Source organism: Panthera leo, chromosome E1, assembly GCF_018350215.1.
Source record: "Panthera leo isolate Ple1 chromosome E1, P.leo_Ple1_pat1.1, whole genome shotgun sequence".
NCBI lineage: Eukaryota > Metazoa > Chordata > Mammalia > Carnivora > Felidae > Panthera > Panthera leo.
Genome location: NC_056692.1, coordinates 2,077,647 through 2,100,629, shown reverse-complemented (window position 1 = coordinate 2,100,629; position 22,983 = coordinate 2,077,647). Strand labels below are relative to the sequence as shown.

Sequence of the window (22,983 nt, the reverse complement as noted above, 5' to 3'; positions counted from 1 at the left end):
GACTCCCTCAGACCTGTAACCAGCTTTTTTTTTTTTTTTTTTTTTTTTTTTTTCCTTCCTTTCTCTCTTTTAAACCATGCATTATAACTTTGAAACCAAAGCTGCCCCAGGTCCTTCTCTGGGGGTTGGGAGATGAAGGGAGGCGTCTTTGTTCACGTCCCCCCTGTCGGGGCGAGGTGCTGTTGGCTTTGGGGGAGGAGTGGGGAGCCTCGACCTCAGGTGCTCTGGCGGGAAGGGTCTTGGAGACGGGATGGGCGCCCCGGCGGGGACCGGGAGGGCGGCCGTGTGTCCTGAAGGAGCCTGGCCTGCGGGCTAGGACGACGCGGCAGTGTGGCGGCAGGAGATGCTGGACCAGAAGCCAGACGGGCGGGACCTCGCCGGGGGCCGACGCGGACACGCCCGACGGCGGGGGGCCTAGCGCCAGGCCCGGCCCCGCCCCGGCCGCCCCGGCCCCGCCCCCCGGCGCCCCTCCCCCCACCTCCCCGCGGCCGGCTCTACTTCCCGCGGCCGCCACGTGACGCTCCGCCCTTCTCTGAGATCACATGATTTTTCTCTCGCGACCGCCGAGTGTGTTCCTCCGCGATGACGTAGTCCCTACCTTTCGGACCTCCTCTCAGGTCCCTATTGGTCCACTCTTCCCTGGAACCTAAGCGTCCGGTGCGTTTCCCCGAACGTGTGTTTCGTTTCTGTCCCCCTTCATTTCCGGAGACCAGCTCCCCGACTTGGGTACTACTTTGTTTTGGTGTCAGCTGCCGCCGTCGGCGTACCGACGCGTTTCGTGAATAGCTATCCTTGTAATTATCTCTGCCTTTTTTTTTTTTTTCCCCCCTCTTTAACGTTATTCCCGAAAAGAACTTTCGGAGAACCGAGTCTCAAATTACAGTTACCGACTCGCAGCCCTTTTCATCCCCAGCCTCGTGGGGGAAGGTCAGAATGTGGGTTTTCGGTTATTTTCGACCATTGCACAAGCCAACCACCTTTGCTACGTCGTCTGCGTAGCCCACAAGTTGATTCCAAAGCGATTACGCAGACGGCGTGAGGGGGGGCGGTCAGGGGTGGCGCTACGCTGGCGGCGTTATGGCCGCTGCGCTGGTGGCGTAACGTAGCAGGCGGGGCGGCCCCGGACCGTCGTGGGTGGGGTTGGTGAATAGGGAAGTGGCGCAAGTCCCGGGATCGCTCCGCTGAATCCGCCCGCGCGTCGCCGCCGTCGCCGCCGCCCCCCGTCCCGGCCCCCCCCGGTTCCCTCAGCCCAGCCCGGTCCAGCCCGGTTCCCGGGAGGATGAAGTTCGTGTATAAAGAGGAGCATCCGTTCGAGAAGCGCCGCTCTGAGGGCGAGAAGATCCGAAAGAAATACCCGGACCGGGTTCCGGTGAGGACAGTAGTCAGGGCCGAGGGCGCGGGGCGCTGGCTCTGACGCCACAGCCTGGGCTTGGGTCCGGCCAGGCGGCGCGGGCACTGGGCTGCCGGCTGTGGCGGGCGCGACACTGCTGTCCCCCGGGCTCGGAGGTTGAAAGCGGGGTGGCGGGAGAGCTGGGGGTGGGGGGACACAGATGGGAGAGGGAGACCTGGGGATTGGTGTGCGAGGCTGCAGGGAGTTTGACAGCCTGAGCTGCTCACGGTCTTTACCCCGAGCTAGCCAGGTTTTTGAGCCTGAAGCTCTAGGCGGCCCACTCGAGTCGTCCGTGCCCTATTAGGATAGTTGTTTATTATGACGCCCTACTGAGGGATCCTGAATGTTTGGGTGAGTTCAGCACAGTGGGGTCAGGATCTCTGCTCAAGGCTGCGCCGCGTGTTCAGAGACAAAGAAAACCGAGTCGGACAGATTTGGGTGCTAGGAATTGTGTCACTCGAGTTCTTGACAGGGGTTACTCTGGGACCATACACCTAATATTTCCTAATTTTCATCTACCCGTCATCAGGTGATTGTAGAAAAGGCTCCCAAAGCTCGGATAGGAGACCTGGACAAAAAGAAATACCTGGTGCCTTCTGATCTCACAGGTGGGGACCTGACCCAGGCCCTGGGTTAGCTTCCTATGGGTGGCCGGGCATCTTTGTGGGAAAAGGTTCCACATTGTAACCGCTCTCGCTCGGGGTGGGGGGTGGGGGGGCCCTTGTGATCTCTGGCTTCATCCTGCCTTGTCTCTTCCGCAGTTGGTCAGTTCTACTTCTTGATTCGGAAGCGAATTCATCTCCGAGCTGAGGATGCCTTGTTTTTCTTTGTCAACAATGTCATTCCACCCACCAGTGCCACAATGGGTCAGCTCTACCAGGTATGTGCACGGGGAAGCCGGGAGGCTTCGGGGAGGTGCGGGAAGAGCTTGAGGGGAAGAAAGTGCTAAGTCAGCAGTTCCTGGACCAGCTGCCTTGCTCTGCTGTCCACTTTATCTTTGGCCTCAAAATTTCAGCATAGTCTTGGGTTGGAGGTTCGGACGAGGCCATGGGAATGGCCAGAAGGGAGAGAAGGGTGAGGTGGACCACAGTCCCGATCCTTCACCTGCCCCAGCGTCCTCCCCGTTCCAAGGCAGAGAACAGTCAGAGGGAGAGCTTTTTGCCCAGGACTGCTGCTAGGGGTGATGGTGCTTGGCTGCTACGGTCTGAAGTGAGGGAGTGAGTCAGGACGCTAGTTTTCGGGGGGTCTGCCTCAAGAACGGGGCTTTGGAGAAGGAGGGGGGGCAGTGGGTGGTTCAAGTGACTGTAGCCCGGGCGCCTGAGTACCGGTGTTCTCTGCTTCCGCCCCAGGAACATCACGAAGAAGACTTCTTTCTATACATCGCCTACAGTGATGAGAGCGTCTACGGTCTGTGAAGCTGCTGCCCCTGAGGTGGGGGGTCCCAGCCTACAAAGAGAGAGGTGGCCCCCCTTCCTTGACCTAGTCCTCCTTCAGGCTCGACCACCACCTCCCTCCTTCAGGACCTGCACTTCCTAACGTTCGAGGCTCTCCTCCAGCCCCTCTTAGCAGGAGGGCTCATGGGGGAGGTGGCTTCTAGGACCTCTCCTTTGTCCCCTTTCTCTTTCCACCTTCCCCACTGTGCTTTAGACTTCTCGATTGTCAATCTCTGTCACATCTAGTGATCGTTTTGGTTCCTGTTCCCTTTCTAACTGCCCAAGGGGCTCAGAACCCCGACATTCCCTTCCTTTCACTACCTTCTTTTTGGGGGTAGAGGGGAGGGACTGAAGTTGTGGGGGGAAGGTAGGAGGCACATCAATAAAGAGGAAACCACCAAGCCGAACTGGATCTTGCTTTGTGTTGCTTCCCTCCTTCTTTTTCTTTTTAGTTGTCCCGAGGCGGGGATAGTTATCCGGAGGTGGGCAAAGTGGCGGTTGGAGGACAGTAATATATTTTGGTTCACTCTGTTCATGTTGGTTTTTTTTTCCTTGGCGGGGAAGGGAGGGCAGTGTTTTTGCTGTGATGAAAGGAATACGGAGTATCGTTTCATGAGACTTCTGTTTTATATACCTGTCTTTTGGGTCTTGATATAAAGAATTGTTTTTTGTTTTTTTACACCGTGGGTTCCGGTGGACAAAGTTGGAAAGTACCTGCTTTAAATAAATACCTCCCGAGTTTGTTACGCCCTTTGGTTAGGGAAGAGCTGGTCGCGTGTGGGAGCTGGTGAAGGACTCCGTCCTCGCTTGGCATGTCGCTTGGCCAGACTAATGCCGGTGTGTGGAATTCGAGGGAGGCAGAAGACGGGGAGGAGGGAGCCATTATCATCAGGGGGACTTCATCCCCCAGCAGCCCTTTCTCCCTCTGGCCGGAAGTGGGGCGGTCCCACGGGGGAGAAAGAAGCCGCAGAAAGAGGCAGTATGGTGGCCGAGAGTTCTAATCCCTTCTTTTCCTTCTTTCTTAGTCCCGCCCAGCCTACATTTCCCAGGATCCTGCGCGCGCTCTTCCGCCCTACCCTCTGCTCCCAATCTCCCCGCCACTCCCCGGGGAGGGGAGCGGACTAACGCGCCTGCGCCCATCCTTGGCTTGCTGGGAACTGAAGTTCCAGAGGCCTATGGGGTCCCCTTTCCGCTGCCCCCAGACGGACTACACGCCCCTTGATGCATTGCGCGTCGGCGCCCGCGGAGGGAGGAGGGAGAGAGGAGGAGGGAGGGAGGAGGGAGGAGAGAGGAGGAGGAGGGAGCAGGCGGCCGGCGGCGCGGGGGGAGGGGCCCGGTCCGGGAGTGCGGGAGGCAGGGGTAGAGGGAGGTGGCGGCAGCGGCTAGCGGACTCGAGTCATTACCAGGCCGAGGCAGACACCTCTGTGGAGCGAGGCAGTAGGAGCACCGAGCACCGGAGGCGGCACCGGGATCCCCGGCTCAGGGGAGGGGGGCGCCGGACCGGGAGGAGGGGAGGGGGCGATGCTGGAAGCCATGGCGGAGCCCAGTCCCGAAGGTGAGCTCTCGACCGGCACGGAGCGCTGAGCCGGTGGGGGGCGGGCGAGGAATCAATTGGCAAACTTGGAGGTCGAGCCCGGAGCCCGGCGGGGGAGCGCGGGGAGGGGGTCGGGGGCCTGCCCCTGGAGGTAGGAGAGCGGCGAGTTGGGAGACCTTGGTGAAAGAGGAGTGGGAGCTCGGGCTGGGGGTAGCTGGAGATCAGACACCGTGAATGTGTGTGTGTAGGGGTGGGGGGTGGGGAGCGGGAGCTTGAACCCCGGAGCTCCGGGGTTAGGGGCCGAGAGGGCCTCCAGCACGTTGGGGCCCTGAGGCCGGGAGGCTGGGGGAATCTGGGGGCCGGAGAGTTGTTGAGGAGGGAGGATGTGGAAGAGGACTGAGTGAGGAGCCCGGTAGTTGGCCGAGGTGGGGGAGTTTGTGGCGGTGGTGCCGGAGCTCCGGGTAGTTGCCGCCGGAGAGAGCCCGGGGATCGTTGGAGGGGTGGGCAGATAGTTGTGGGGAGAAGAGGGGGTCTGGGTATTGTCTGCGGCAGAGGGACCTGTACAGGGCGGGTAGTTGTGGGGAGAGAGCGCCGGGAAGCGAGGAGAGCCGGGTAGTTGTAGGGGCGGTGGGCGGGGTGTGTGTGGGGGGGTTGAGACCGGCGAGTTGCGGGGGGGGTGCTGTTGGTCGGCGAGGGCTAGAGCCCGGGAGTTGCGGAGGGCGAGGGGGCAGCGGCGGCAGCAGCGGGGGTCGCTGTAGAGGGAGAGTAGCTGGCGGGGGGGGGGGGGTGGGCTAGAGTTTAGGGGTCCGCAGCCTAGTCACTTGGCGGTGAGTACGGGGGCGGAGGGGGGCGGCGGCCGGAGGGCTCGGAACTGGGCCCGGGGGCCCGGCGGGGAGCCCGAGGAGCTCGAGACGGGGAGGGGCCAAGGCCCCGGATGGGGGCGGAGGGACGGCGAAATTGTGGGGAGCGCGGTATGGGGGGGCAGGTGGGGCCGCGTCCGGTTAGTGCTCGCTCGTCTGTCCCGGCCGCGAAGTGGCGTTGGATGTGTGAGCCTGTGTGTGTTTAGGGTGGGGGTGAGGGGCGCGCCGGGCCTCGTGCTCGAGTAGAAGGGGCCCGGAGGGCGGGGAGCGGTTCGGCGTGGTCATCCTGGACCCTGGGGGCGGGCGGGTTGCGTGTGCGGTCGCGGAGGGCCCCGGGCGGCAGATCGCGACCGGGTAGGAACTCGGGGCTCTGGGCGCGTGTGAAGGACAGGGGCAGGCGGCCGCCCGGGCTCGGTCCGGGGAGCGGTATGGCGGGGTGGGGCGCCGAGTGATCGAGTAGACTGGAGTCTAGAGAAACCGTGAGTTGGGGGGGCGGGGCGCCAGGCCTCCGGTGGGGGGAAGGGGAGCGCTATAGCGAGGCCTGAGAGGGCGCCGCGCCCTGGCTCCGCCCCTCGCAGGGCGGAAGGGGGAGCAGGGGCGGGTCCAGCACAGCTGGGGACCTGCCGGCCTGGCCGGGGGGACCGGAGAGAAGAGGGGGTCTGCCTGGATCCTCCGAGATTTAGAGGTGGGGTTTCATGCGGACTCTCCGCTAGTGCCTTGACTCAGCTTTTATTGCTTCCACAGATCCACCTCCGACCCTTAAGCCAGAAACTCAGGTGAGGTTTCTCTTCCTTTTGCTGCCGGGGGCCCTCCCCCTCCTCTCTCTCTCTCTCCCCCCCCCCCCCCCCCCTCCTCCTGCCTCTTCTAGATCCCTTGCTCCGGGGTTTCTGCCTTTGGGAATGCCCCTCTTAAATTCCTTGTGATACGTGTTTCCTTTCAGCCACCAGAGAAACGTCGGAGAACCATTGAGGACTTCAACAAATTCTGCAGTTTCGTGTTGGCCTATGCCGGTTACATTCCCTCTAGCAAAGAGGTAGGGACTGGAGGGCCAGTAGCCTGAGGGTGGGTGTCCTAGGACTGGAGGGGGCAGTCTGTGTCACCGTGTAAGGGAAACCTCTACCCGATGGGACACAGAAGACCAGGGAAATGGGAAACGTGGGAAAAACCAGTACCTGGGGGCAGCTGGGTGACTCAGAGACTCGGCGGGGCCGAGCAGCAGGGAATGGTCGGTCTTGGGTTATTAATGGGAGGCGCTGCTGAATAAGTATTAGGAAGCTGAAAATGGCAACAGACGGGGCTATACGGAAACAGGTAAGGAAATCGCGCTCTGGTCTGCGGGTGACAATGCTGCGAGGCTGTGGGGACTGGGAGAATGTCCAGAAAGTGAGGGCAGAGGTGACGTGCAGGTGTTCAAGGGGAGATGCTGAGGGGAATTGGGGAGGGGACAAAGTTTCTGAAAGTACAGTGATTCTGTTTTTTGTTTTAGTGGCTTGGGCCAGGGTATCTCGGGTAGATCTTGTCCCTGGTTTTTAGGCTGGGTTTGTTCAGGGGCTGAGGTGCCCCTGGGCCCCTGCTGACCCTGGTCTCTTCCCCCCATTTAAGGAAAGCGATTGGCCAGCCTCAGGCTCCAGCTCTCCTTTGCGAGGCGAGAGCGCGGCAGACAGTGATGGCTGGGACTCGGCCCCCTCAGATCTCCGAACCATCCAGACCTTTGTTAAGAAAGCAAAGTCATCCAAGAGAAGGGCGGCTCAAGCAGGCCCCACTCAACCAGGACCCCCAAGGTCCACTTTCTCTCGTCTGCAGGCCCCTGACAGCGCGACCCTGCTTGAGAAAATGAAGCTCAAGGACTCGCTCTTTGATCTAGATGGGCCCAAAATGGCGTCTCCGCTGTCCCCCACATCCCTGACACATGCCTCCCGGCCCCCTGCTGCTCTCACCCCGGTGCCCCTTTCCCAGGGGACCTCTCCCAACCTCCTCGAAAGAAGGACCGAAAGAACCGAAAGTTGGGGCCGGGAGGGGGGGCTGGCTTTGGGGTGCTCCGGAGGCCTCGGCCGGCTCCCGGGGACGGGGAAAAGAGGTCTCGAATTAAGAAGAGCAAGAAACGGAAGTTGAAAAAGGCAGAGCGGGGGATAGACTCCCACCTCCTGGGCCTCCCCGGGCACCCCCCAGTGACACAGACTCTGAAGAGGAGGAGGAAGAAGAGGAGGAGGAGGAGGAGGAGATGGCAGCAATGGGGGGGGGTGAAGCCCCCGCCCCCGTGCTGCCGACACCCCCAGAGGCTCCTAGGCCTCCTGCCACGGTGCACCCCGAAGGAGCCCCTCCCACTGACAGCGAAAGCAAGGACGTGGGGAGCACGGAAACCAGCCAAGACGGAGACGCCAGCTCCAGCGAAGGCGAGATGCGCGTCATGGACGAGGACATCATGGTGGAATCAGGTGCGAGGTTTGGGGCTGCCCCGGGTTAGCTAGGGGGCCGGGCTCGGGGCTGCTGGGGACCCAAGAGCTCGGCCAGAGCACCAAACCAACCTTCTTTCCCCAGGTGATGACTCATGGGACCTGATCACGTGTTACTGCCGAAAGCCCTTTGCAGGGCGGCCCATGATCGAGTGCAGCCTGTGTGGGACGTGGATCCACCTGTCCTGTGCGAAGATTAAGAAGACCAATGTCCCCGACTTCTTTTACTGCCAGAAATGCAAGGAACTGCGGCCAGAGGCCCGGCGGTTAGGGGGGCCTCCCAAATCGGGAGAGCCGTGACCTCGCCATCTCTAGGCTGGGACTTCCAGATGACAACAGGACTTGGGAACTGAGCCTCGGGGTCCTCAGTATGTCCCCTGGAGCTTGGATATTGTCCCACTTCACAGGCAGGAATACCCGAGGGAGGCTGGTTTGGAAATGAAGTGTCTTGGTTCCAGCCTCACCTTTCCTTCCCACCTTGCGGACTTGAACGTGGACCCATTACGGTTGGGGGCGGGAGGCCGTCTGGGTCCCTCGACACTTCATTTCTGCCCCTTAGACCTGCCACCCCTCACCTTGCGGGCCAGCGTTGGAATTGGGCTGGAATGGGACAGTTGTCTGTAAAACTCGAGTGTAAATACAGCACCCCCCTCCCCTTCCTCGTCTTTCCTCTCACTCCCCCTTTATTCTACACCGGTTGTAGTTTTAATTTCGGCCTTCCCCTTTCGGGCAGGGCAGCTCGGAGGTGGAGGGCCAAGCAGAGCCTGGCCGAGGGAGGAAGGAAAACAGAAAGGTGGCGGGACTCACTCACCTCTTTTGTTTTTAATACCGTCGGCCAGCTGTTTGTACAGACAGCCTGCGTGTTGTAAATAAAGCGGAGTGGGCTCTTTTGTGTTTATAGCCCTCACTGACTGTCCTGCTTGGGAGGGAGGGAGGCTTGGGAAAAGCTGACCGAAGACTGGCTGGGAGTGGGGCCGAAACCCACCTCCACGACCTGGCGGCGCGCCTTCCCCCCTCCCCCCAGTCCGGGACCCCCACACCCCCCATCCGCTCCCCCGACACGCACGCTCCAGGGGATCAGACTTGCTCGGAGCACCCCGCCTGAGCAGAGCAGAGCACGGTGGGTGCCGGAGGGGGGGGGGGGCAGAGGCCGGGGGGACGCGGGTGGGGACACATTCGGGGGCGGGGCCGTTGAGGGCTGGGAGACCGTTGCTGAAAGCAACGATCACGTGTCAGGGGCCGTGGGAGGAGCCGGGAGGTCACGTGACCGGGAGGGGTCACGTGGCGGAGGGCGGGCCGACGCGGACCACGTGACATGGGGAGAGGTGGGCGGGGTGCTGAAGGGCGCCCGCGACGTCGGCGGCGGTGGCGCGCGGCGGCGGCTGCGGCGGAGGAGGAGGCGGCGGCGGCGTCTACGGCCTCGGGTCGAGCCCTACGGCCCGTCCCCCCCTTCCCTCGGCCGCCACCCCGCTGCCCCCCGCCCTCCGCCCCGCTGCCCCTCTCCGGCGCCGGGCCGGTCCTGGTCGCCTCGCGCGTCGGGTGGCGGGTGTGCGCAGGCGCGGCGGGGGCGCTTCGCCCCTTTGGGTGGGCGGCGGAGCCCGGGAGCGCGCGGGCGAGACCATGGCGGGCAGCGGCGCGGGGGGCGGCGGTGTCGGGGAGACGAAGGTGATTTACCACCTGGATGAAGAAGAGACCCCGTACCTGGTGAAGATTCCCGTCCCCGCGGAGCGCATCACCCTGGGCGATTTCAAGAGCGTCCTGCAGCGGCCCGCGGGCGCTAAGTACTTTTTCAAGTCAATGGATCAGGATTTCGGGTGAGCGCGAGGCCTAGATTGCAGCCGATGGGGGGGCCGTGCTGGCGTGGATTGGGCAATATCGAGGGGCACAGGTCTGCTCTGGGCCATACTGGGTTTTCTGGGTTCTAGTGGAGCAGATTGTGTTATGCTGGGGTTAGATTGCCTATCCCAGGACGGGCAAGGTTATGCTTGGACAGATTGGGGCGCTCGGCGCTGTAGGACGACAGACTGGGCTGTGCTAAACCAGATTAGGGGAGATTAGGCTATCCTGGAATAGAGTGGGACACAGTGCTTTATTTGGGGAGGTGCCGAATTCACCCGTCCTGTATTCGGAGCAGTCCTGTAGCACACAGGCTATGAGGGATGTCGTGGAATCTTCGGGTATAGATTGATTTGTGTTGGGGCAATTTGGGACATCCTGGACTGTATTAGAGCAGACAGGATTGTTTGGGGACGTTCGGGTATGTACTAACGCAAAGAATGCTGTATTGGGATGTTCTAGGCTGCCATGGGGTAGATGAGGCTGTCCGGGAAAAACTTGGGCCACCCTGGTCTCTACTGGTTGTATTGGTTGATGTTAGTTTTTGCTGGGGTTTGGTTTTTATTGAGCCTCAGTACAGGGGCAGACAAGCAGGGCTTTGGGGGGGTGTCTATGCCAGTACGGACAACTGTATAGGGATAATCCGCTCTATATTGGTACAGACAGCTGCATGTGAGGACATTCTCGGCTGTTTCTAAAATATATTGGGCTATTCTGGAGTAATTTGGGTCATTCTGGACTCGACTAGGATTTTTAATACACAGTGAGTCCTTTTGGGTTTATAGCTCTTGAGACGGAGCCCTCCACCTTCAGCTCTTGAAGGCAGGCTGGATTAGAGTGGGGCAGTCTGGCTTCTATGGATAGCTGAACAGACTGGCTTCTACCAAGAAAGACTGTTGGATGTTGGGAAGGCGGTATTATCTTGGGAGTTACCTGGGGTTGACTGATTGATTGGTTGATTTTGAGAGAGAGAGAGACGGAAAGAGCAAGAGGGGGAGGGGGAAAGAGATGGGGAGCAGAGGATCTGAAGCAGGCGCTGCGCTGACAGCAGCGAGCCCGATGTGGAGCTCGAACTCACGAACCGTGAGATCGTGACCTGAGCCGAAGTTGGATGCTCAACCAACCGAGCCACCCAGGCGCCCCCTGGGACTTGGCCGGGATTTAAATCAAGGTTCTACTGTTTGTTAGCAGTACGTTGACGTAGTTAGTATCGAAAATCTCACATAGGTGTGTGGCGCACAGTAGCTTTTCAGTAAGTTGGTACCGTCGTTAATAATGTCGGGTCTGACCCGTCCATAAGCGAGGTTATGGTGTGAGATAAGACGGAGTGATTTGCCAGACTAGGTTACGCAGAGACTGAATTATGTTGCAAAACATCCTGTGTTGTATCGAGATTGATTGACCGTGATTGGGCTGAGTTGTCCCATAGGTAACAAACGGGATTAAGTTGTCACGTATCCAGGCTTCTAGAGGGTTAATGAGACAGGCTGTTCGAATTTGGAGGTGAGAATGTGTGCGTGTGAGAGAGAGAACCCGTTGAGGGCAGAGATTCTCGTAGTTCGTGTATTTATTCAGCCAGCGTTTGTTGACCCTTAACAAGTGTCCGGTCTGTCGCTGTGTGGCCAGGACAAGGTGCTGAACAGAACAGGCGGCCGTGATTTCACGTGGTGGGTGAGAAGAAGGAGCGAGTCGTGTCCATCCTGACGCTGGGCTTTGGGGTCTGTCAGGCAAGACAGGTTGCTTGGTGCAGAGACCTGTGGGAGGCACGGGGGGGTCACAGCTGGGGTTCGTCTGTCCCTGGGAGGGCCCCGCCTAGTGAGGAGGTACCATTTTCGGTCTAGCGGGTGTTTTCACGTGGGGAAAAGTAGCCCATTTGGAGAGCTCTCTGGGAGGGAGGGAGAGAGAGAAAAGCAAGGAAAACGTGAGACTAGAGGCTTCGGGACCAAAGGGTTTGGGGACAGGGTGTGAGGAGTGGGGTGGGGGTTGGGGAGGTGCCGGCAAGGCTCCTAAGGTGAGACAGACCTACCTGTAGGGTCACCCAAGGGGACAGGACGGTCTCTGAGATCCGAGTGAGAAGTTGGAAGCGGACCCCAGGAAATTTTTGGAGCAGCACTGAGCCCGGAGGATGAGTTGGGGAGAGAAGGAAGGAAAGGGAGCGAATGGGGAGACCCCGTAGGTGTGCAAGCGAAGGGTTTCAGCGTCAGGGAAGAGGACTGGGTCAGGGCTGGAGAAAGTCGGCGCCCCCGAGCTCCATGGATGCGGGTCAGGAGGTTTGAATTGGGGGTGCGCTGGGGGGGTGGTGAGGCCAGTCTCACCGGCCTTTGTGCCCTCTCTCTCGGCAGGGTGGTGAAGGAGGAGATTTCAGATGACAGCGCCCGCCTCCCCTGCTTCAACGGAAGGGTGGTGTCCTGGGTGAGCGGCCGTCCCTCTCAGGCCACCAGGCGCTCTGAGCCTCAGTGTCCCCGGCCCACTCGTTGGAGGCCCTGGCTCTTTGCTTCCTCGGCGGCTTGGAGAGCCAGCCGCGGCCCATCAGCCTTCTCTGGGGCCTGTACTGCCAGCTCCTGCTCTCTCTGTGCTCATCGCAAGCACCGTCCCCGCTCAGACCCACCCCCTGCCCCTCTCCGCGTCCTGGGACGCCTCACTTCCCGGTCGAGCCGCTTTCTGTCTTTGCACTTTTCAGCTGGTGTCATCGGATAACCCCCAACCCGAGGTGGCTCCCCCAGCCCACGAGCCTCGGACCGAGCTGGCGCCACCGCCGCCACCGTTACCCCCCCTTTGCCGCCGGAGAGGACCAGTGGCATTGGCGACTCCAGACCTCCATCCTTCCAGTGAGATTGGGGATCCTTGAGTCCGGGGGAGGGAATCGAGGACGTGGAGCCCCAGCCCACTGATGCGGGCCGTGAACCGTCTCTGCCCATCCAGCCCTAACGTGTCCAGCAGCCGGGAAAACCTGGAGCCCGAGACAGAAACGGAGTCGGTGGTGTCTCTGCGGCGGGAACGGCCTCGCAGGAGAGACAGCAGTGAGCATGGCGGTGAGGGGGGGGCGGGCCCGAGGCCGGGTCCTCCGGGAGCCCGGGGAGGGCGGTGGTGGGAGTAAGGAGGGGGACAGCTTCCTGAGGTGCCTGTTCATGCTCAGCGGGGGGCCACAGGCCTGGCGGCCCCTCGAGGCTGGAGCGCCACCTGGCCGGGTACGAGAGCTCCTCGACGCTCATGACCAGTGAGCTGGAGAGCACCAGCCTGGGCGACTCTGACGACGACGACACCATGAGCAGGTAGGGCATCGCCCATCCTCCCGTCCTCCCCCTCCTCCCCCTCCTCCCCCTCCTCCTCCCCCTCCTCCTCCCCCTCCTCCTCCTCCTCCTCCTCCCCCTCCCCCTCCCCCTCCCCCTCCCCCTCCCCCCCCTCCCCCTCCTCTGCCCATCCTCCCGTCCTCCCCCTCCTCCTCCCCCTCCTCCTCCTCCTCCTCCCCCTCCCCCTCCCCCTCCCCCCCCCTCCCCTGCCCATCCTCCCTTCCTCCCCCCCCTCCGTGACCGCCTCCGCCTCCCCCTCCTCCTCCCCCTCCTCCCCCTCCCCCTCCCCCCCCCTCCCCTGCCCATCCTCCCTTCCTCCCCCCCCTCCGTGACCGCCTCCGCCTCCCCCTCCTCCTCCCCCTCCTCCTCCTCCCCCTCCCCCTCCCCCTCCCCCCCCCTCCTCTGCCCATCCTCCCGTCCTCCCCCTCCTCCTCCTCCTCCTCCTCCTCCTCCTCCGCCTCCCCCCCCCTCCCCTGCCCATCCTCCCTTCCTCCCCCCCCTCCCCTGCCCATCCTCCCTTCCTCCCCCCCCTCCCCTGCCCATCCTCCCTTCCTCCCCCCCCTCCCCTGCCCATCCTCCCTTCCTCCCCCCCCCCTCTGCCCATCCTCCCTTCCTCTCCCCCCTCCCCTGCCCATCCTCCCTTCGTCCCCCCCCTCCGTGACCGCCTCCGCCTCCTGACAGGTTCAGCAGCTCCACGGAGCAGAGCAGCGCCTCCCGCCTCCTGAAGCGCCACCGGCGGCGGAGGAAGCAGCGGCCGCCCCGCCTGGAGAGGGTGAGGGGGCTCTCACGGGACAGCCGGACCTGGGAGAGGTCGGGGGCCTCGGCTCAGGGGGTGCGAGGGCACGGGAAGCGGGCACCCCGGGGCGCGTCCCCGGGTCGTCGGAGGCAGTGCGGCTCCTTGCCCGTTTCCCCGACAGGCCTCGTCCTTCAGCAGCGTCACCGACTCCACCATGTCCCTCAACATCATCACGGTCACGCTCCACATGGGTACGGGGGAGCCCGGGCGGGGGCCGGGCCTGCGGGGGCCCGGGGGGCGCGCGGCGGGCTGCCCCCGGTCACCCGCGCCCCTTCCGCAGAGAAGTACAACTTCCTGGGCATCTCCATCGTGGGCCAGAGCAACGAGCGGGGCGACGGCGGCATCTACATCGGCTCCATCATGAAGGGGGGCGCCGTGGCGGCCGACGGGCGCATCGAGCCGGGCGACATGTTGCTGCAGGTGCGCTGGTCCTGGGCCCCGGGGCGGGGGGTAGGGTTGGGGGCCCCGGCGGCCTCTGACCCGCTGGCCCGGCTTCCAGGTGAACGACGTGAACTTCGAGAACATGAGCAACGACGACGCGGTGCGGGTGCTGCGGGACATCGTGCACAAGCCGGGGTGAGCCGCTGGCCCGGCCTGGGTCTGCTCTCCTAGTGGCGGCGGCGTCTCGGTTAGCGGGGGCGTGGCATCACGCGTGTCCCGGGAGCGCGAGGCGGGACCGTGTGACGTGACAAGTAACCGTGGCGTGGGGGTGCCTGTGTGAGCCCGGCTCAGGTCGTGACCTAGAAGGTGGCCGGCGCCTCCGACGCCCCTTCCTCGGTCTCCCCGGAGGGCATTGTTCTCCTGCCTTGCTGTCACTGCTCCATTCGGTCCCCCCACCTGGTGTGTGTGCACGCGCGTGTATGCGGGTTCGTGAACCGCATCGGTTAGCTCTCTGGTTCCCGGGCTTACACTCAGCGGCATTTCTAGACTGGTCTGCGTTGGTGGGTCCCTCTGTCTCTGGTGTCTTCTCCGTCCTGTTCCTCGGCCCGTCAGTCCCAGGCCCGCACACTCCCGAGCCCTTGCCGGCCACCCCCGCCTGACCGCTTCTCCCCTCCCACAGCCCCATCGTGCTGACGGTGGCCAAGTGCTGGGATCCCTCTCCCCAGGCCTACTTCACCCTTCCTCGGAGTGAGTGGTGCCGGGGAGGGTCTGTGGCTGCCTGGGCAAGAGAGCGGGGCTCGGGGTTGGGCCTCCACGTGGCGGGAGGCGGTGGGGGAGGGTCGGGAGGGAGGCGGGGTGGGAGTCTGAGTCGGGGAGGGCCGGGGAAGCATCCGTCTCGGGGGGCCTCCTCTGTCCCAGATGAGCCCATCCAGCCCATTGACCCCGCTGCCTGGGTGTCCCACTCCGCCGCGCTGACGGGCACCTTCCCAGCCTATCCGGGCTCCTCGTCCATGAGCACCATGACATCGGGGTCCTCTCTGCCTGACGGTGAGCCCCCAGCCCCGCCTCTCTCCCCTCCCCGGGAGGCCTCTCGGTGGTGCTGGGGCCCTACCCTGCCGCCTCCTTTCTCTGACAGGTTGTGAGGGGCGGGGTCTCTCCATCCACACAGACATGGCGTCTGTGACCAAGGCCATGGCAGCTCCCGAATCTGGACTGGAAGTTCGGGACCGCATGTGGCTCAAGATCACCATCCCTAACGCCTTCCTGGGTAGTTCCGGTCTCTGGGCAGGTGGTGCTGGGGAGGGGGTGGGGGAGGGGCAGGGCAGGGCAGGAGGCCCCGGGCTGGGAAGGGCCCAGGCAGGGGTGAGGCAGCAGTCGGGGAGGAAAACCTGAGCGCTTTTTCTGCTCCGTGCGCCCCCAGGCTCGGACGTAGTTGACTGGCTTTACCATCACGTGGAAGGCTTTCCTGAGCGCCGGGAGGCCCGCAAATACGCCAGCGGGCTGCTCAAGGCTGGCCTCATCCGACACACGGTGAACAAAATCACCTTCTCTGAGCAGTGCTATTACGTGTTCGGGGACCTCAGTGGCGGCTGTGAGAGCTGTAAGTGCCCCCATCCCCGCCCCTTCCTGTCTCCGGCCCACAGCCAGCCAGGGTGCCCGTGGTCACTTGAGCAGTGTGTGTCCTGCGTCAGGCCCCCCGCCCCGGCCAACGTCCACTTGCGTCCTGCCTCTCAAGCCGTGCGCCACGCGCAGGGCTGTGTGCTGGGGGGGAGCGGAGTCTCCTGAGTCTCAGGAGAGCATGGGCCCTGGGTGAGCTCTGCCCTGACCGCGGCAGAGGGGTGGGTGTTTCCTGTCAGAGGCCCTCGTCTCCGCCCCCCGTCGTGGATGGTTCTGGGGAAGCAGTGCCCGGTTTCCCTCCGTTCACCATCTTTGCGTCCTGGCCACTGGAAGCAGTGACTCCCGGTCTCCCTCTCGCTCTGCAGACCTGGTCAACCTGTCCCTGAACGATGACGGTTCCAGCGGGGCTTCGGACCAGGACACCTTGGCCCCTCTGCCTGGGGCGACCCCGTGGCCCCTGCTGCCCACCTTCTCCTACCAGTACCCAGCCCCGCACCCATACAGCCCCCAGCCGCCACCCTACCATGAGCTCTCATCCTACACCTACGGCGGGGGCAGTGCCAGCAGCCAGCACAGCGAGGGTAAGTCGCGGCTGGATGCCAGCGGCGGGGCGGGGGGGGGGATGCAGGCAGGAGAGGCTGGCGCAGGGGCGGAGGCGGGGGTGACCCGGGCCGCTGGGCTAGGGCTCAGTTCGCCTCCTCTCCTCCACCCCACAGGGAGCCGGAGCAGTGGGTCAACACGGAGCGACGGGGGGGCGGGGCGTACGGGGAGGCCCGAGGAGCGGGCCCCCGAGTCCAAGTCCGGCAGCGGCAGTGAGTCCGAGCCCTCCACCCGGGGGGGCAGCCTTCGGCGGGGCGGGGACCCTGGTGGGGCTGGTGATGGGGGCCCGCCCCCTTCCAGAGGCTCTTCGGGGGGCGCGCCCAATCTCCGAGCCCACCCCGGGCTCCATCCCTACGGACCACCCCCTGGCATGGCCCTCCCCTACAATCCCATGATGGTGGTCATGGTGCCCCCGCCCCCACCCCCTGTGCCTCCAGCAGTGCAGCCCCCGGGGGCCCCTCCGGTCAGAGACCTGGGCTCTGTGCCCCCGGAGCTGACCGCCAGCCGCCAGAGCTTCCACATGGCCATGGGCAACCCCAGTGAGTTCTTTGTGGATGTTATGTAGAGCACGTGGCGGGCCTGTCCAGTCAGCGCTTGGTGCTTCTGTCCTGTGCCGGGGGTCTCGTCCGTCACGTGCCTGGCACTCCTGTGGCCCAGCTCAGCCCAGCCTGCGGGCTGCTGGGAGGCGGCCGCCCCTGGGACTCTCACCAGCAGTGCCTGGTTCCTCCCCTTTCCCTCCGGGGGTGCGCAAGGGACCTTGGGTTATTTTTAGCTTTACTGTTTTTGTACGCCTTTTGGGGGGGGGTTGAAGTAGACTTTCGTACGTTTTTCGGACTATTTTTTTAGTAGATGTTTCTCTTTTTATACGAAGAACCTCTATCTCCCGGGCCCTTCCCAACCCCGAAATGTGACCTCCTCCTCTGTCCGTCCAACTCTGTCCTGTGCAGGGTAGCGGTGGTCAGCGGTACCCTGGGAGGAGGAAGGGCTGGGCACCCTAGACAGCAAAGGAAGGTGGGGTGTTCGGTCTCGGGGGCCCGTGTAGCTGCTTTTGTTACTCTATTTATTTAGTCACCTGTATAAGACACCAAATAAAGCAATAGAGGCCAACCGCGCACGCCTCTGGCTCCTTTCTTTGGGAGGGAGGCAGGCAGTGAGGGAGAGAACTGAGGCAGCAGCGAGGCACGGCTGGTGAGAACCTTTACTTGTGAGGCAGGCAGTGGGCCTCCGAGAGCAGCCGCCGCCCCGGGGGCCAGGCCCTCCTTAAGGCAGAACGAGGGGGCTGGGCTTTGGCTTGGGAGAAGGCACAGGGGGGGCGGGCGGGCAGGTGGCGGGGAGTCCTCAGAAGCCGAGGGGGTTGCTGGTGACCACACCGCCTCGCTCCACCAAGGCCGTGGAGATGCTTTTGAAGTTCCGGAAGAGCTCCTGTTGCTGCGGGTCAGACTGCAGAGCGGTCATGGTCTCCCGGACCCGCGCGGCCGCCTGGGGAGAGGGCAGGAGAGGTCCAGGCCTGCGCCTCCGGCCCCCCGCGCGCCCTCGGTAACCCCGAGCCTCACCTCGATACACCAGCTGTCGCAGAGCATCTTCTCGTGCTGGGCTGTAGGGTGGCCCTCGCTCAGGGATCTCGAGGCCCTGGTGCAGGGCAAGAAGAGACCGCACAGCTGCGCTGGGAGCCCCGACCCGGGACCCCTGCGGCTCAGGCCTCCCACGCCACCCCCTCACCTGGACAGCACTACCACCATGGTGTAGAGGTCAATGGCACCGTCTGCCAGACGCTGCAGCACAAACTGTTCATCTGTCGGGTACGTGGGATGGCGGGGGGAGGTGTCAGCCGGAGGGAGAGGGAGCGGGGGGAGTGAGGGGGGGGGACGGGGTAGATCTCACTCACTGACAATCCCCTTCTTGTGTTTTATCAGCTTGGCCTCCACCACGGCGGCGAACTGCTCCAAGGCCTGCACCACCTGCCCCGGGAGGAGAGGGGCTGGGGGAGGGAGCCCGGCCGCACGGGCCCTCCGCCGCCTCCGCCGGGCCAGCCCGACTACTCACCAGCTCCCCGCTGCGGCTCAGCTCCCGGTGGATGACGCCGCTGAGACTCAGGCCGCTGCCCAGCCCTGCCCGCCTGAGAGGACGGGGAGAGTGGCGGGTTAGTGGCCGCCCCATGCCCCTACCGGCCCCGCCCCGGCTCTGAGCTGACCTCCTCAGCTGCTTGCCCGCCTCGCCTAAGAGAAGGCCGGCGTTCCCAAAAGGATTCTTCAGAGCATTGCCGAGTCCAGAGAGTTCCTTTCCTTTGTCCTGTGTGGGGAGAGGGCCTAGCGCTCAGGACGTGCTCTTCTCCCTACTCCCGCCCCTCCCCCCCCGCCCCGTTCCCTCTTACCACGCAGCCCTGCAGAGCCACAAACAGTCGGAGGATGTCGTTCGTCCCTTCGAAGATCCGGAAGATGCGAAGATCTCGGAGAACGCGCTCCACCCCAGGCTCCTGCCCCAGGAGGCCAAAACGCACACCCCTGCCGAGGCGCGCCCACCCACCCCGCCCCCCGTCCCAGCCGCGGCCCCCCAGGGCCCAGAGCCAGCCTGTACCTTCATGAAGCCCATGCCGCCCATGATCTGGATGCACTCGTCGGTCACCTTCCAGGCGGCCTCCTGGGAACAGAGAGCCCTGTAAGACCGGTCTTGGAGCCAAGCTCCCACGCTGGGCTCTCCCCCACCCTGTGGGCCTGGGACCTCACCGAGCCAAAGATCTTACTGATGGCGGCTTCTATCTGGAAGTCCGTGGATCCCTGGTCCATGTTGGCACTCACCATGTAAGCCATGGACTGAGGTTGCGGGGTGGGAACACGGAGAGGAAACGCAGCGCGTCGGACTCGACCCGGCCACCTGCGTCTGCCCTAGCTCCTCGCGGCCCTGGCCTTCACCTTCTAGCTCCACCCCTCAGGCACGGTGAAACACTGGGTCCCCTGAGTCAGTTCAGTGGGGGCTTCTGGGCATCTGACTTCTTTGAAGGGGGTGAAGAGGTAAGGGCGGGGGTGCAGGCGGAATAAACTTCAGCTACTTCTGGAAGCATCTCTGAACAGCACGGCTCTCCCCCTCGTGCAGCGACTGAGCTGACTACGCCTCCCCGCATCCCCTAGGGCATTGGTGTGAAGCTGGAGACCCACTGCCCCAGGTGCTGCTGGGGGTCGTGGTCCAACCGACGACGGGGAAGAAGGCCCCGGGGCTCTGGGGAGCGTGGCTCGGGAAGACCCTCACCTCAGTCACGTAGTGCAGTATAGCCATCCGGGCCAGCTTCTCCTGGATCAGCCCAAAGTTGTGAATTTTATCCCCAAACTGGGTACGATTCGTAGCATGATCCACCTGGAAGAAGGCACAAGGGTCCCACTGTGGTTAACCCAGTGCCCCCCGCCGCCCGCCAGGCAGAGGGGCTGGGCTGGACACAGACCTGAGCGATCAGGCCTGGGAGCTGCCAGCATGGGAGGGGTTTCTGGGGGGATGGAATACCCTCAAGGGGACAGGGCCACATGGGAAGGGGGACCGTGTGACTTCTGGCCAGGCATGGTACTCACCGCCTTAGCGATGATGCCCTTCATGGTGCCTGCAAGGGCCGCGGCCATGCCGAACCTTCCGTTGTTGAGAATGTGCATGGCGACCTTGAAGCCACCCCCTACCTCGCCCAGCACGTTTTCTGCCGGCACCCGTACTCCGTCAAAGTACACCTCTGCCGTGTTCGAGGCCTTGATGCCCATCTTCTTCTCCGGGGCCCGCTGTGACAGGGTGGGGTAGAGAAGCAGAAGTGTGCTCAACAGGTCGCGGGGGGGGGGGGGGGGGTGGCATTTGTTAGGAGCCAAGGAGGAATTACATCAACCAGGAAAGGGCGTGGGAGGGTGCGGGCAACTGTCCCCGCCTGCCGGGAGGGGAAGGAGGCCTGGCTATTAGCCCACTGGATGCTGGGCTCGCTGGTTGCGGGAGCCAGACCTTTATGTTGGTTCTGTGCGGATTGGTCCCAAAGAGAACATGCCGTCTAGCTCTTTGGGTTTTGCACACGTCCCCGGGGTGACCTGTGACGCCGTCTGCTCTGTGCTGCCCCCAAACCTGGCCTGACCTTTTCCTTCCTCCCCAAACCCACTCACTGGGTAACACCTCCAAAGCTCCTTTCCACCACAAAAGCTGTGATCTTCTCTTTCATGGCCCCCGTGGCTGCATCTGTAACTGGTGTCTTGGCAAAGACCGTGAAGATATCTGCCAGGCCCCCGTTACTGTGGACAAAGGAGGGCCAGTCAGGGTGCGGAGGACAGGACAGAACAGTGGGGGCCGGGAGTTGGGTGGAGGTGGACAGGAGGAAAGAAACGGGAAGATTGCCTGATCCAAATCTTGCTTCCATTGAGGGTGTAATATTTTCCACAGGGGCTGGGCACAGCTGAACTTCGGATGGAGGCTGCATCCGACCCACTGGAGGGCTCGGTTAGACAGAAAGCAGCTATGGTCTCCCCTGGAGGTAGACAGTGCCTTTAAACGGGGTCCTGATGGGCATCAGAGGCCCCTCACTGCACCTTTCCCTCCCCAACACACACACACACACACACACAGAGGCAACTCCTCCTTAACATCTCTGGCATCCCGTTCACCTTCACATTTCCCGACCAGCACACCCATCCCTTCCCAGAATCTTGCCCAACCGACCCACCCAGCTGTGTGGTGACCTTAGTACCACTGGCCCAGGATGCCCCCAGTCCCTGGGTCTCTCGGGGCTGCCTCACCAGATGCCAGTTTGGGGAGGTACTTTTCTTTCTGAGCCTTTGTGCCAAAGAGCAGGATGCCTTTGAATCCGATGCTCTGATGGGCCCCCAGGGTGATGCCCACGCCAAGGTCATGAGTGCCCACGATCTCCACTAAGCGGGCGTACTGCGGGGAAAAGCAGGCATCCGGGGCTCTTACTGGCTGCATGGGGCCGTAGCAGGGAAGTGTGGGCCACAGGCAGGGCCTGACCTGGGCAGCCCACACTGTGACTAGAGAGCCAAAATGTCACCGTGATAGAGAGGGACACGGGTGTCTCCCCAGCTCTTGGGAGAGAGGCTTCCTAACCTATTGTCAGTCTCTGCCATTAGGACTTGTGAGCCTGGGAGAAGTCCACAGCCCTAAGGGACTGTGTCCAGTTTGGTGATGTGTTTGGGACAGGTATGTGCATCCTGGGAGGGTCAACACGGGCAGGTATTTGGTGGACCTGAGCCTTGGGTCAGGTGAGCAAGGAACTTAATCACGGCAAAGCTGGGGTAGACTGGGATGCTGGGGGTGACCGAGGGGACCCCCCTCACCTGGGTGTTACAGAGGCCCACGCCGCCCAGTTCGCTGGGCACTTGCAGACCAAAGGCCCCCAGCTCCTTGAGACCCTGTAGAGTGGTCTCCTCCACCTTCTCCATCATGTCGTTCTTGGCAGGATCGTTGACCTCCTGGGGAGGGCGGGCACAGGATGCATCCACGCTCCATTTTTTTTTTTCTTTTCCAAAATTTTCTTAAGTTTATTTATGTTGAGAGAGAGCAAGTGGGGGGAGGGACAGAGTCCGGGAAAGAGAATCCCAAGCAGGGTCTACCCGGTCAGCTCAGAGCCTGAGGCAGGGCCAGGACCCACGAACTGAGACATCACGACCAGAGCTGAGACCAAGAGCTGGAGGCCCAATTGACTGAGTCACCAGACGCCACCAAGCTCCTTTTAAACCGCTGAGCACCTCTCCCACCCCATCAGGAACCAAGCTATCAATTCCCCCGCCCCAGTCACTCCTCACCTCAAAGAAACGGGACACAGGCCCCACCAGCTCTTTGAGAAACTGTGTCTGCTCCTCGTTGAGCACTGTGGGGGCAGGGAAGGACAGGCTGGTCAGGCCGCCCAGGCGGTCAAGGGAAGCTGCCTTGCCCCACCCAGCTGTGACTACCCCTTACCAGAGGGGTAAGGGAACACCTGGTCGGTGGTGAGCTGGCCCCGGAACATCCCGGCTGCAAAGGACTTCGATTCCTGCGCAGGGAGAAGGGGGTTTCAGGGAGCTGTCCGCGGTGGGTGAGCCCCTGGCTTAGCTCCTCCCGGCCTGGGGGCCACCTACCGCCTTGGTCTGCTTCTCCTGTTTCGAAGCCTCAGGGGAAAGGGGATCTGACTTCTCCAGAACAGCCTGGGGAGACGTTTAGTTAGCGAGGCCGGGAAGGGGCTTCCGAGATGCCAAGGAGAGTCCAGGGGGACAGCTGGGGGGCGGCGTCGGGCGGGTGCGGCGACCTTTCCCCCAATTCCATCACCAGGGCACCCTGGCCTGACCTTTCCCCTACTTTCAGCGGCAGGTGACCGGGGTGGAGAGGGAGACCCCTGCCGGCGGCGGGGAAGGGGACGCCGGGGCGGACCCTCACTCCCACACGCCGCGCCCCAGGCCGCCGTCACTCACCTGAGTCGCCCCACTGGCATAGGGTCGCCGGGCCAGGCCGAGCGGGGGCTGCCCCAGGAGCGCACGGGGCCACGAGCTGTGGGGGAGCGGGGGTTTCAGTCCCGGCCCGGTCCCCAGGTCCGAGGCCACCCCCGCTCCGTCCCTTCTGTCGAACACACACCTTCCGACCCCCAACCTCCGCAGCTGCCGCCCCACGACCGGGGCCGTCCGTACCGCCTGCATCGTCGAACCGCTCGAGCCGCCGCCGCCTCGAGCGCGGAACCAGCGCCGCGGTCCCGTCTGCCCGAGTCTGGGCGCCCCCACCTAGTCTTGACTCTTGCTCCACAATGCACCGCGAGGTGGGCGGGCGGGGCTTCCGGCCTCGGGGCATGCCGGGAGCT

At 63.1% G+C, this 22,983-nt stretch overlaps 4 protein-coding genes and 1 long non-coding RNA gene across 6 annotated transcripts; 3 read left to right on the top strand and 2 right to left on the bottom strand.

The window, feature by feature from the left end:
* Positions 1–1,172: 1,172 nt before the first annotated feature.
* LOC122206625 (GABA type A receptor-associated protein) lies at positions 1,173–3,230 on the top strand. Its single transcript, XM_042915981.1, has 4 exons — positions 1,173–1,369; positions 1,920–1,998; positions 2,152–2,270; positions 2,740–3,230. The coding sequence occupies exons 1-4, from the start codon at positions 1,280–1,282 to the stop codon at positions 2,803–2,805; spliced, it is 354 nt and encodes a 117-aa protein (XP_042771915.1). The 5' UTR covers positions 1,173–1,279; the 3' UTR covers positions 2,806–3,230.
* Positions 3,231–4,146: 916 nt separating this feature from the next.
* On the top strand, positions 4,147–8,566 carry PHF23 (PHD finger protein 23). The gene is given in 7 exon segments (XM_042915980.1): positions 4,147–4,378; positions 5,962–5,993; positions 6,158–6,250; positions 6,820–7,168; positions 7,171–7,338; positions 7,341–7,652; positions 7,756–8,566. Coding segments are annotated over 7 exon segments (1,203 nt in total). The 5' UTR covers positions 4,147–4,344; the 3' UTR covers positions 7,971–8,566.
* Positions 6,191–7,865, bottom strand: LOC122206626. Its single transcript, XR_006196529.1, has 2 exons — positions 7,743–7,865; positions 6,191–6,926 (listed from the first exon to the last, which is right to left on the bottom strand). It is a non-coding gene; the product is annotated as an uncharacterized LOC122206626 (long non-coding RNA).
* A 550-nt stretch (positions 8,567–9,116) lies between the features above and the next one.
* On the top strand, positions 9,117–17,299 carry DVL2 (dishevelled segment polarity protein 2). Its single transcript, XM_042914821.1, is given in 16 exon segments — positions 9,117–9,484; positions 11,849–11,918; positions 12,187–12,273; positions 12,276–12,334; positions 12,429–12,538; positions 12,643–12,778; positions 13,478–13,568; positions 13,714–13,783; positions 13,873–14,012; positions 14,092–14,168; positions 14,653–14,720; positions 14,892–15,020; positions 15,109–15,240; positions 15,394–15,573; positions 15,956–16,171; positions 16,307–17,299. Coding segments are annotated over 16 exon segments (2,208 nt in total). The 5' UTR covers positions 9,117–9,290; the 3' UTR covers positions 16,756–17,299.
* ACADVL (acyl-CoA dehydrogenase very long chain) lies at positions 17,234–22,944 on the bottom strand. 2 transcript variants are annotated; one of them, XM_042914822.1, is made up of 21 exons: positions 22,764–22,944; positions 22,604–22,679; positions 22,274–22,339; positions 22,116–22,188; positions 21,962–22,026; positions 21,494–21,628; positions 20,939–21,083; positions 20,541–20,670; positions 20,312–20,437; positions 20,117–20,121; positions 19,748–19,941; positions 19,434–19,538; positions 18,914–19,000; positions 18,765–18,827; positions 18,562–18,663; positions 18,382–18,479; positions 18,234–18,306; positions 18,076–18,148; positions 17,910–17,982; positions 17,744–17,819; positions 17,234–17,669 (listed from the first exon to the last, which is right to left on the bottom strand). In XM_042914822.1, the coding sequence occupies exons 1-21, from the start codon at positions 22,823–22,825 to the stop codon at positions 17,529–17,531; spliced, it is 1,968 nt and encodes a 655-aa protein (XP_042770756.1). In that variant the 5' UTR covers positions 22,826–22,944; the 3' UTR covers positions 17,234–17,528. The 2 variants fall into 2 exon arrangements, with proteins under 2 accessions (XP_042770756.1, XP_042770757.1); XM_042914823.1 differs by lacking the exon at positions 22,274–22,339.
* Between the last annotated feature and the right edge of the window lie 39 nt (positions 22,945–22,983).